Here is a 13,415-nt window from a genome sequence, read left to right as displayed (position 1 = left end):
TCACTTAAGAATTGGCCAGCTTTCTCAAAGAAAATTCTTCGCAAATCCGTAAAAAGATTTCCCCATTGAATTTCATGAGATGAACCGACCGTTACACGGCTCGCTTCGTCCATTCCGCGAAGGCATCGGCATCTGTAGCAACGCGTTCAACAATCTCCTGATATCTTTTTCCCATGTCAAGGGTTACAACTACAACGTTCCACCGTTGATCGATCTTCGTTTTTTAAAAAGAACCAAAGAGAAAATGTTGGCTAGAGAATTTGCACGTGGTGTTTCGGACAGGGATGATACTTAGAATGAGTAAAGAGGATGTAGAAAGAGAGAATAGTCTAATGAGAAAAAGTACTTTTTGTAGAAGCTGGGAGCAAAGAGCGAAAGAATGAGAAAGAGAGAAAGAAAGAGAAGGATAGAAATAGAAAAAGATAAATTTGTCGAAGGTTGAAAATTCCAAAAGAACCACCGAGTGAAGCCTTCCGCCACCTCTTCGGCCGTTGCCGCTGTTCCTCGGCACAGCTCATGCATTATTAAAGCCATGTATTTAGCCGATATGGGTATGCAAAGCAAGACGTAAGCCGCAATAATAAGCGTACGGGGAATGAGAGGAGAAGGAGGAGCAAGAGAACTGTGCGATGAACGTATATAGGTGTTGGATATGGTAAAGGAGAAAGAGTACCTAAAGGAGAATCAAAGAGGGGATGAAGTGGGTTCATGGCGTAGAGACGTATTATATACACGTATAAGGGGTTGCGGTATACACACTACCCAGGATTTTGTGGCTTACGAGGGTTGGTCCAACAGAGCGAGAGAGAGAGAGAGAGAAACAGAGAGATGTAGAGAAACAAAGATATAGAGAAAGAGAAAGAGAGAGAGTGAGAGAGAGCGAGAGAGAGATAGTTGTAGAGAGGGTAGATTTGCTTTCTCTCTCACCTATGGTGCCCCCTATGGGCGGGGTATAGAGATGCGGCGTTTGCGCTTGCGTCATCGTACTGATGGTGCCCAGGGAGTCGTAGAGCTCGGCGGAGGTGGCAATCGCGTTCCCGGGGAATCCAGCGTGTTCGTAGTAGGCACCACCGCCTCCAGCACCTCCGCCACCTCCGCCACCACCTCCTCCTCCACCTGCGTTCGTCGTACCGTTTGCACCACCGCCACCGCCGCTTCCTCCGCCACCGCCACCTCCTCCACCGCCTCCGCCACCTCCGCCGCCACCGCCGCCTCCACCTAGCTCGTTCAAGAGCTTGTGCTCGTCCTTGATGCTCCATTTACTCGACCACAGCTGCGAACAGAATGGAAAGAAAGAAGTACAAGAAGATCTCTCGAGTCTTTCCTTTTCGTTTCAGTGCGTTCTATGTAAGTGTACTGCATGTTGTCGTGGTATGCGAGTATGTTTGTTTTCGAGAGTATCGAGGGTCAAGATCGTAGCTAGAAACTCATTCCTTTCGTATACTCACGTTAGAATAAAGTTGGTCGCCATTGTAGTTGCTTCGCTGTCTCTTCAAGTCGTCTTCAGGATGATCTCCCAAATCACGATTGTCATCTGCAATGAATTGTAACAAAGATTTCAAAGATTCCGTACCATTTCAAGCATTCGTATCGCGAGGACAGTTTTCGCGTTTAAATCAGTACATCCAGGGAAATTGTTTTTGCACAAAGAGAGTGGGAGAGAATTGATCTCTACTCGATCATCTCCTCGTATTAGCTGGCTGCATATCAAGACGGGGAGAAATTAAAGCTGGCCCTCGAAACTAAATTGAATCTGTCGCTCTAGTCGCGAATGCTCGACCGGGGGGTTTGGCGTTTCTCGCGAAGAGAGAGACGATGTATGGCATTGATAGATAGAGAAACAATTTCGATTCCATTATACGTCTTTATTATCTTGTGGCCATCCCGCGTCGTTTTAATATAGAAACACGGGACACGTGGGACAACGACGACGACGACGACGACGACGACGACGATGATGACGACGACTACGACGTCGACGAGGATGAGGACAACGACGCAATCTCACATGAACGAACACAACGACAATATCATATGGGTGTGTAGGTATTATATTTTGCGCGCTTGACTCTCTTTCTATGTACGACCATCCCCTTTTACTCTGTAACCCTGTTGGTTCGTTCGAAAGCCGCGAAAGGGGATGTGTGCGAAGCTATGGACAGTGTTCCGCAGTGTGTAGCAGACGTAGAGCACCAACGTACGGGGTATCTCGAATAATTAAATGACCATCCGAGGGTAGGAGAGACGAGGTAGGATGGGCTTGGCGGTGCCTAGCATAGGGCTCGTTAAACCTCCCTGTCAAGTTGTGATTGTCCGGCCGGTCCCGACTATTCGACCGGCAGGATTCGTTCCTGGACCGCTATAAAAGCCCCGTTTCAAACCTACCATCTACCCAACACATCTACCCAACGCGCGCGCGTTTACTTTTGCTCTCTCTCTTTCGCTCGCGAATTCCACCCCGTGCTCCGTGCCACTTGCTTGAATTTTACGATTCGATCAGCCGAGTTAATCCATCCCCCTACAACTTGCAGGTATCTCTCTTTCTCTCCGTCTCTATGTTTGTCGGTGATTCCCTCGGTTATTGCCTCTCGTACACCGCGTTACTGTTCTGGGATTTCCACTTTTCTCTTTGCCGGAACGAGTAGAGCTTTGTTTTCTTATCTTTGTACAGAAGCGCGGCGCGGCGCAGCGCGGCCCAAGTTAAACAATATAATCATTCATTTGTAAAATATTCATTCGTAATATGGAGAAATAAAAATGGATAACTGGCGCCGTGGAACTTTTGGAAAAGTTGAAACGATTAATGCAAATTTTTATAGCGATATAACCTCCCTATCTCTTTCTCTCTTTTTTCGACTGACCGATGTTCCAAAATGACAAGAGTTACGACTCGTTCAATAGCTAGGTCAAAATGCATATCCACTGTTCCCCTTTTTCTTTTTTTTGACGGCAATTCATGAGAACGTAATAAAGAGAGTGAGAGAGAAAAAAAGAGCAGTAAATCGAATGATTCGATTGATGCTCGTGAGGGCAGCTAGAGAAGAACTCGTGAGCAGAGCAAGCACGTTATTCGAAAGCAATTGAGTCAATGTTAAGCAATACAATACACGAGTAATAATGGACTTTGGGGTGAATCTGGTCCCGTTGCCAGTCCCCTCCAACTTTGTCGTTCAGGACCGATCGTGTGTGTACAACTTCTATGTGTTTGCGTGCTACGTAGGGTGGGACAGGAACGGCCTTTGGAATTCTACGTGGGGCGAAAAGCGCGCAGATGTAACGCGACAACAAACAGCCTCGATAGATTGCAATGCTTCCCTCGAGAGCTTCTTCGTAAATTCGTAATAAGTTGGAGCAACCAAAACCTCGGCGACGGATTTGTCTTTAAATATACTTCTTTCTATCTTTTAGATTTGTCAACGATGCAATAATGCAAAAATTGTTTTCCCTAAATTGACCAATGTTGGAAAGAGTTGTTAAAAAAGTATATATCAAAAAAATTCCCCCTTCGTAAAGCACGATGTTTCATCGGGTTTTGGAAAAAAAAAGTTTTGAATACATTTGTCAAATCTAGGATTGGTCGAATTTTATTCACAGAATGCATACAAGATAAATAGATCAACAAAATGCATATATTCATTTTTTATAAAAGCATTCGATAAAAAATGTACGACGAGCTTATTTCCTTGTGTTTTATTGCTACCGTAACCGAATATTATTTTTGTCCTTGTTTTTGTCGATTATTATGCACAGTGCACAGGACAACACGACGTTACGTATTATTTAGAATAGCCCGGAGAAATGAATTTGTTGACAATGGAATAGTTGTTGTAGTATACGAGACAAAGTGAAAAGTTATTGAATAGAATGATTTCGGAAGGAACGATAAGAGTCCAGCGTTTGCACGTATGCAGAGACCAATAATATCCCAGGAGAGAAAGAGGGAGACTAACTAATGTGTCGTTGGGTCGAGGATATAGAGAAGCTGCTGCTGCGGTCTGTGAAGTTTATAATCTAATACGTACACCCTCCTCCGCGGCCGCAAAACATTGAGTGCTTTCGCCGCGGACGCAACCACTTTTGCGACCGCATCCGTCGCTCGCGTAATTCGATTATATCGAATTACTCGTGTATCATCGGCGCCGGTTCCTGCATTGGTACGAATCGATATATGTGTATACTTATACATTTACGTCCTTCGTAATCCATTCCTAGAATATGTTCGAGAGAGTTGTATATTTTATCATGATACTTCTTCGTACCTGAGCTTTTTCGTCAAAACTCAATTAGAGCTTGTACAAAAACTGACATTTCGATGCTGCGATCAAACATCTCTACAAAATGTGTTACATGAAAAATAATTATGCAAAGTAGAATCAACTGTTAATACTTTATTTTACTGTTATATTCTAATGACAAAAAGTTAGATCACAAAAAAATTGTTCTTTATTAAATGACGTATAACGAATTGTTTATAAATTCGATGCGTTCTTTTTGCATCCGTTCTGTCTCTTTCTCTTCTTTTGCTTCCGCGAACGCGCATCGTCGTAGGTCACGTGTGTACGGCACGTGTCAGGAATATTTCGGGCCGCGTTATTCACGCAATGACAGCAGAATGAATCGCAGCACGTGCTGCGCGACGTTTGACCGATAACCTTGCCGTGTGTGTGGCTAATCTTACTCGAGCCGCGACAACCTCCTCCTCGCGGTAACCCCGATCGCTCGTAAATAAGTACTCTTTCTCTCTCTCTCTCTCTGTATACCCCTTCTTGAAAACAGTTTTATTCGTTCATTCGAAGTACAGGCACCTTGCCATTAGGTTCGCCTTCTTCGAGAGATTTTATCGCGTCGAAAGAATAAAATAAACTCTTACGAGGAATATATTCTCGATTATCTTGATAAGTGTTGTTGCTAAAGATTAAATTTAGAATATTTATTTATTTTTAATTAGAACCGTTAATCTCGGAGAAACGAACGATGAATATGCTAATGCTAACTAGTTGTATACAAATTGAAGATTAATTATCATTTATTATTCATACTTACTCTGTATACTTTGTACCGATGTAAATTTATTCAAGAAACATTTTGTAACCGGGATAAAGTATCGATATAGGAATTCCGTATAAAGTAGAAGGGTGACTCACCGTCATCGGTGCGCTTTCTCTTGATGCTGTTGCCGTTTGGATCCTGATGGTGTGCGGGGATTCCGAGGATGCCACTGATGCTGTAGGCATTGGGAGCGGTGGCCGCGGGATGACCCGTCGGCGTTGCAGGTGCATGGGCTATCACCGACACGGAACCACCTGATCCTGGCTGACCTTGCTGCTGACCTTGCTGCTGCTGCGCCTGCTGTTGCTGATGCGCGTGCTTCGCCTTCTCCGCCGCCTTGTTTCTCACGATTCTGCGAACAATAGGTCGCCGGTAGGTACACTCACTCGGTTCGGTTCGACTCTTAACCCGATAACTCAATACTTTACGCTCGTGCACCATCGAATGCACCATCGAATGCACCATCAAGAAAACTTTGCCGCACGAAACGTACTATAATGCAATAGTAAATAATACATACAGACTCCTTTCAAAGAGAAATTCTAAATTCTAATCTAATTCATTCAAAAAGTTCTTCCTGATGATTATTGTCCTCTTTTGATGCAACGACATTGTTCCCGACAGCTTCCAGTAAAGGGGACTTTGCTGAACCAGCGTGTAATCGTAAACGAGAAGAAGTGTTCTCGAGGAACTTATCTGGATACGTTGGTTGGGCTTCTCCTTGGAGCATGCAACCCGCGCTTATTATCCATGATACATGGTGCGTGCGCTTTGAATGGTCAGCCGGTTGGACGTCGGTATCAATTACCTCGGTGAATATTCGCGGCAGCGCCGTTAATCTCACCGCGTGCTGCTTGCTCCTCGCAACACCGGTTTCGGTTCGCGGAAGAAGTTCATACGAGGCGCCAACGACCGACGGCTACGCCCTTTCGCCCTTCTATACACTTATGTATCTTTTTCCACACACGGAAACCAACGGAGTTTGATCATTTTTCCTTCTTTCAAATAACTATCCGCTTATTTGCTCGACATATAATTATATTCGGAAATACACCTTTATAGAATATTCATATTTTACTACGTGATTACGATCTTTCTAATTACTTTATTATTTTTTATCTTGCAAATAGCTTGTTATATTTAAACGCGAAAGAATAATTTATTGTAAAAGTGGATTGTCTTGAAAATAGAAGCAGCAAACAAAGTAGGAGGAAAAACGAATCGATTTAGTTGGAAGGAAATCAGCTATAAAAAAATTCAATGCTCCCTGAGAGACATCGATACGTTGAATGGTTTCGCATTACCAACTCCATTTTCTCTTTTCGTTAGATTTTGCAACGGCTTTAGTCAACGGTGGTGGGTCAACGAATTCGCAGTTCGGGATGGACCAGTTCGTAATGGATCGACATTAAGTCCTTCGTTTCTGTCGTGAATGTGTTTGTGGGCTAGGTAATCGTGAGGGTGCGAGTAACGGCGATCAATCAGAGGACACCTGTTGCCCGAACTCCCTCGTTCGTTCGCCACCTTCGCCAATTCGCAACAATTAGCAGCGATCCTTATCAAGGTTAGGCTCTAGGGTGATTAGAAGGTATCAAACGGTGTTATGCAAGAACGACCCGACTTATCGCTCTACGTCATCGACATTAGTTTTATTAACGTTAACGTTTACGTAATCGTTCAACGATTATCATTAATTAACTCTACAACTTTTACGAATACGAATTTCATATTAAAAAGTACAAAAAGTACATATTTAATATTGTTTTTTTTTTGCACAGTTTTTTCTTAGGTGGAAATTAGTTTCCACTGGTCTTCCGTGGTGAAATCGCGGCGCGTGTCTTTCGCGAAACTTAAGGAAACGTAAGAAGCGTAGACACCTACATAAGTACATACCTAAGTAAAAATGCGAGAATATACGTAGAACGAGTTAACCGCACGCGGACTATAACGAGCATAATCGGCAATTTAATTAAGTGCAACGACTCGTCGGGGCGTTCATGTAACAGTTTGAGATTTTATCTGTGCCGCGGTGCAAACGAGACTACGAAGCAAGAAAGCAAGTAAGGAAGGAATAAACAAGCGCGTTTTCTTCAAACTAGGAGCTTCGAGCAAAACCACAGTCATCATCGGCATCGTCATCGGCACCGTCATCATCATCGTTGGCTTCTACCATCTAAAAACATGCTCGCGTTAATTGGCGCTGCGTGCTATGCCGAAGGAACTCGAGTATATCGATTCGCGGATATAAGGAAGGACCGAAGGGTTCTTTTATGGTTGCTCCTTGTCGAGAAAATCGAGAAGAGAATGGTGGAGAACGTAAAAAAAAAAAAAGAGAAAAAGGCTAAATGGCAACGAAGAGGAAATGTTAGGATTTGCTTCTCTCTCTCTCTCTATCCTTCTCTTTTTCCAGCCCTCTTGCACTTCATCTAATCATTGAGTGTCTCTGTTCTGTACGGACCACCCTCTCGTGGTTTTATCTACGCCCCTGTTGCGGTCTATGGCCCGTAACGTTGCACCTTGCCTCAGGATTCCGAGTCGAATTCCGTGCACTTTAATGCTTTCTTTGGGAAAGAGAGAAAATTCGGAGTCACGAGAGGGAACGAGCCACGACTTTAATCGAGTTCAATTTTATTCGGCGACAAGTGACGCGTTCTGGATCTCCTGGCAAATGGACGAATAAACGTCCTCTTCTAAGTATCTCATTTTTTTTTCTTTTCCCATTGTAAACAACGAATGTAAGATTTGATGATTAATTTTGAGTAAAACTGTAAAAAAAGGCATCCACGTGTTTGAGAGGATCGAAGAAAAATCGTAGGTGACGCCTATATTCGGATGGCGTAAACGAGAATTATGAGGGTGGCACGTGGTGGTGGTGGGAAGAAGCCATTCTTTCCCTGGCGCCAAACGATCGTTCCCAAACGGCCACTCCAAGTAAACTCTCTTCGACTTTCCCTTAAGCGTTTTGATCCACCCCTATGATCTTCTTACCTATCCTTTATCCTTATCCTTTGTTCTTCAAAATCAAAAAGAAATAATAATATAACGAGAGATAGAATGTGTGCAATGAAAAATAACTGAGGATACCTTCTAGTGGTACTTGGTCGGTTATTATTTCAACTATACGACGACGAGAGACGCGATTTACCATCGAGAGTATCCATTTCTAGAAGCCATTTTCGACGTCGCCGTTTTTAAACGACTCCGAAAGCTGATTTAAATCACCGGCCGGTCGTACTATACTACTACGCTCGTATCCGCTACGTATCCGCTCGTATTCCAACGTAACGTCGATATCGTCGCGTTACTTTATCGGGACTGAGGCCAAGTCGATCCATCGAACGATAACTTTCGAGGATACAGAGAGAGAAAGAGAGATGGAAATACAACATAAAGATCATACTCAGATCCTCGCATACATTTTACTTTACATTATTAGTTCGTAGTTTATCGTGAAATTCTTTTTTCTTTATCATATTTTCTTTATGGTTACCTATAGCGTTTTTTTCTTTTTCTTTTTTTTTTTTTTTATTAAGATATAAAGTAGCATATTATTTTATTCCACGAGTTTTTCTTGTTCGATCATGCATTGACCATCTTAAGAGATTATTGCATATATCTGGCGATAAGTTTTTCTCTCTTTTTTTTTTTTTTTTTCATAAATTCTTAGATTCTTATTCCTGTGTATCTTGACAAATATAACGATGGAAAGGTATAGAGGTACCAAGTAGTTCGTTGGGTCGTTCTTTCGACGAACAAACGCGTGAAGCTTACGAGTTAGAAAGCATGGGAGTTAAGCTACTACGATGGCGGCCCAATGACGACGGCGACGACGACGACGACGACGACGACGACGACGAAGAGGAGGATACGGTCGTGGTATGACTCTGGAACCACAAACTTTAATGTTGGCATTACTTTTATGCGCGACTTTATGCCAAGTATCCCATCAAATATATGACCCGCGCTTCTGCGCTTCTCTTCTCGTGCGCCGCTTCGCAGAAGCACACTCTCTATGTACTATATAGTATATATACACCTATATACGTAGGTAAAGTTACCTATGTTCGTCCTTATTCGCCACCCTCTCTCTTTCTCATTCACCCCGTCCCACCGAACTAAATTATTGCGAATAAAACTTTATACTCAAATTACCTCTACGCGAACTTTATCGCATTTCTCAACGCGATGCTTTCTCCAAGGGAAAGAAGCAAAGAGAGAGAGAGAGAGAGGGAGAGAAAATGGTAGGAGAAATAGGAGGTTTCAGTCGGTGTTAGAAGAGGATTTAAATTTTCTCTCCAACGGAGAGCGTCGGAGCTTAATTTCTTCGGATTTAATCGCCATTTATACGGTCCGCTTTCGAAAGGAGTGTCCTTCGAGCGTAACGGGAACGCGCCTTTCTTAACGTTAGTATATACACATTTATAAAGTACAGAAACGATACGAGATACCATAGTGTGTTATAGCATCTATGTGTTTTTTTTATCTAGGTCGATATATCCTTCGAATTAATTTCATTCGATAATACAACGTTAATAATTAATATCTCATCTCTTTTCTAACTCGCCTAGGTCAGCCCTTTTCCTCTGTGCAACTTTTTCGCAAATCAACCGACGACAGGTTACTCTCAGGTGAAGAGATTTATTCGCGAGATTAATATCGGCGCTTTTAAAGTTATTACAGGCCATTATATGCTCCCCATGGAGAATTGCGTGGAGGATTTCAATGGGGATTTTCGGAGGATTTAGCAGCAGCATCCAGGCAGATGCTACGAACTATGGACTAACGCGAGAATATAACTCTAGAACGGAACTCCTCTCTCGTTAACTCCAGAGTCAAGAGAATGAAACAGAGAAAGTAAGAGAGAAACGGAGAGAGAGAGAGAAAGAGATGAATAGTGGGTGTCGAGAAGAAGAAGAAGAGAGTAGCGAGAACCGTTCCGTCGCGCCATAGACACAATACGGGACTCGCTCCATGGCTATTGTACGCCCTTCAGAGGAGCACAATGCCTGGAAAAGGTGTATCCTGATATTCCACCACTTCGTTCTCTCTCTCTCTCTCTCTCTCTCTCTCTCTCTCTACCAAGCTACTCACGTTGATTCTTGAACAAAAGTTATACCCTTTCCTTCCATCCATCTTATTGTTTTTCTTTAGACTTTCTTTACTTATTTTTCATATTATTGAACATTTGTATTTTGTCTAAGGCAGATGATAGAAATTTCGGACACGAGTTTCGGACAATTCCCGAATTTGTAGGTTCACAGTGTCAGAGTCTTCTTAATCTTTCGAGGGTTGGAAGAGTGCCATCGAAAGGATTCGCTAGACGAGCACGAGGAAAAAGGAGAACAACGAAAGCTATCGAAAAGAAAAGAAAGAGACGGCGAGCTTGCGCAGGAGTTTACGTAGATGCACGCGAGAGAACGTGCTTGCGGATCAGGTATAGGTATAGGTATAGGTTTAGGTATATATATATATGAAGTATATAGCTATAGGTTAGATTAAAGCAGAGTATCGTAGCACCACACCATTTCTGTGCCACCCCAAATGCCGCATCCTAGTCATTTTGATGAAGTGTACCCCTCTGCTTGGGACGAGTATATTATTATACACGTACTACATATATATACACGTTCGCACACGTATATTTATATATAGAGAGAGACAGACACGTAGGATGCATTGTCGAACAGCAGCTGCCGTTCACCGGGTATTATATACTAGTAACTATATATATATATATACAACTATATTAACGTAGGTAAACGCGTAGAAATACGCGAAAGGTTTCTCTCTCTCTCTCTCTCTCTCTCTCTCTCCCTCTCTCTCTTTCTCTCTTCGTAGAAGAGAGTTTGCGTGTATATTTCCGTGTGTTTGTTTGCTCGATTCCTCGCCGACAAAAGGTGTGCATCCAACAATACTACCGGCCGAGTCAACAGTCACGACGATACCCTCCTAAGCACAATGTAACACACGATTTATAATGTATCGCCTTTACTGACACCTCGCACGTAAGTACACACGCGCTCACGCTCGCGCGCGTACTCACGTTCACGTACATTGTATCTACTATACGGTGAGAGAAGTCAAGAGGAGAGGATACCTTCCGTGTACGCGAACTATTATGAAGTCGACCGTGCACGAATGTCGAACCTTGTGATTTATTCGATGGAGAAATGGTCCAATGTATATATATATATATCTATACGATATATATAATATTGCTGTCAAGCCAGTCAATTTTTTCCTCAATTCGTCTCTCTTTCCTTTCGGATAAAACCCTCTCTCAATAACGATTTATTAAAAGATTCCGCCTTGAAAATATGTACGTCTTTGAAATGTTGGCCGAGCTTCCACCGTCGTCGTCGTCGTTGCAGCAGCAGCATGCAAGGCTAGTCGCCATTTTGCTTTGGCCACTCGATTACCGAGAGAACGTATTGTATTCAACCGATCGATAATATTCGATTACGTATCTACACGATCGTTTCATTGACGATATCCTATTAATCTACGAGTACTTGGCGGTTCGTTAACCGTCGGTCATTGCGTTAATCACCGGACCATTAAACGTACGATTCCACGATTCATCGCCCGGTGAATAGCGGTTTCGCTATCATTTTTTGTCTCTCTCTCTCTCTCTCTCTCTCCCTCTCTCTTAAATACTACGTCGGTTCTTTCATAACGGTGCTTTACTTCTTTGCTTCTTCTTTCGACTTGGACTTGTCGACCACACTATAGTAGATCATTGTTCGGATACTTTTTAAAGTTTCTATCGCTTATGGTTAGCTCTTTCGAAACTTGCGATTTGATCAAAATACAAATAATGTTTAACATCTATAACCGCACAGGTACACAGCTATTCTTAACTGTTGAAGAGGAAAATAAGGCGGTATCTCTTTTAGACTCACTCCGGTGGTGAAGTACTTTTACCCTGTAGAAACTTCTCCGATTGCTACACGGGATATTCCGGGTTCTCGGATAGGAACGAAAGGGAAGAAGGACGAAGGGGGTGGGTGGGAAGCATTATGGGCCGCAGGTAGCGTACGACAGTGAAAGAGGGGGAGAGAGAGAGAGAGAGTAGAAGCGACCATCCGGTTTCATTGCGGTTCCGTCTGTCCTCTGACGTTTCCAAGGCAACCTGGATTTCGTGTCCCGGGCGACATCCTCATCTCCTCTTCTCTTCGTCATTGTTATCCTTCGTCCTCGTCCTTCGTCGAAATGTCGTCGAGCAGAAAGCCGAAAGTCTCTTTCTCTCATACCTGGTCTCTCGTACCCGACCAACACTCGTCGTCGTTGCCTCTTGTTCAGGGAGAGAAACAAGAGGATGAGACGAGAGGATGAGACGAGAGGATGAGACGAGAGGATGAGAGGAGGAACAGAGGGTAGAGATAGCAGCAGCAGAGGGCCCGTAATTGTAACTTCATTTGAGGCTAATTTTAGGCGGGAGGGTATGATGAAACGCGGTAATAATTGCGTTATCCAGACAAAGGACGGTTATGGATACGCGCTGCTACCGCCACAGCCACAACCTCGAAGCATCATCCTCCGCCCACCCTTGAGGGTGCCGTCGAATAAGGTAGAAGCCTCTCTCTCTACTCTACCCGTTTCATCCCTCCCTCGGCAAATATGGCCGCTTTAACGAGGCACACCACCGCGATACACCATATTGTTCTCCTTCGAACTCTCTTTTTTAACTATCTTCCCATCCTTGCAACAATCTATCTTTTTCTTTGCCTTTTTTTCCGATTAATATTACGATTGGAGTATATAATATATCGATAGAGATAAATGATAGAGAGAAACCGCGTTAGTTCGCCAAAGCAATCCGCAAAGAGTCGGCCATATGAGAAATGGATTTTTTATACGAGCAGACGTATTATCTTAGTCTCTTCGATGACAGAAAAGAAAAGGAAGCTAGTCCTGTGTCTTGGAGTCCCGTAGTTGTCCCAACCCCCCTGCAAAGCAAGGAAACGGATGACGAATGCCGATTTGACGGTGGCTCGTCGTCCCAGGGAAGAAGGGGAGTTCCTGAACCCGATGGAATGGTAAATAAGGCTACGTTCTAGGTAGGCAACGTTATTTATGAGGACGTAATTTAATAAGCGAAAGATGAGCAGGGAGATAGAGCATAGAGAAAGGGAAAGATATAGAAAGAAAAAGAGAAGAAAGAAGCGCCATCCGGAAAGCCGAAAGTGGCATGAAAGTAGCAGTCTCGTTGTTGTATCCCATTGGTCGTATCCCCATGTAAAAGTAGTAGTAGAGCTCGTATATACCACTTGAGCCATATGGCTCAACGCGAGAACACACATACGCATTACCTTTCTCTTTCTTTCTCTTATTCGAAACTAAGTCTGTGAATTCCGAGGGTGAGA

The 13,415-nt window shown here is 43.3% G+C and overlaps 1 protein-coding gene across 8 annotated transcripts in view; it reads right to left on the bottom strand.

The window, feature by feature from the left end:
• sv (paired box protein shaven) overlaps positions 1-13,415 on the bottom strand; it is a 120,114-nt gene that overhangs the window by 6,623 nt on the left and 100,076 nt on the right. For all 8 annotated transcript variants that reach the window (XM_089179057.1, XM_015327642.2, XM_089179058.1 and 5 more), the window contains exons 6-8: positions 5,145-5,401; positions 1,449-1,534; positions 928-1,273 (exon numbers count right to left, since the gene is read on the bottom strand). In XM_089179057.1, the coding sequence (XP_089035183.1) occupies positions 928-1,273; positions 1,449-1,534; positions 5,145-5,401 (689 nt within the window). The remainder of the gene's footprint in view (positions 1-927; positions 1,274-1,448; positions 1,535-5,144; positions 5,402-13,415) is intronic.

The sequence above is a fragment of the Polistes dominula genome, unplaced genomic scaffold (assembly GCF_049000335.1).
Source record: "Polistes dominula isolate Pdom_NZ unplaced genomic scaffold, Pdom_raw_medaka contig_37, whole genome shotgun sequence".
Classification (NCBI taxonomy): Eukaryota; Metazoa; Arthropoda; class Insecta; order Hymenoptera; family Vespidae; genus Polistes; species Polistes dominula.
The sequence above is the reverse complement of the archived record's forward strand: the minus strand, read 5'-3'. Positions and strand labels throughout refer to the sequence as shown.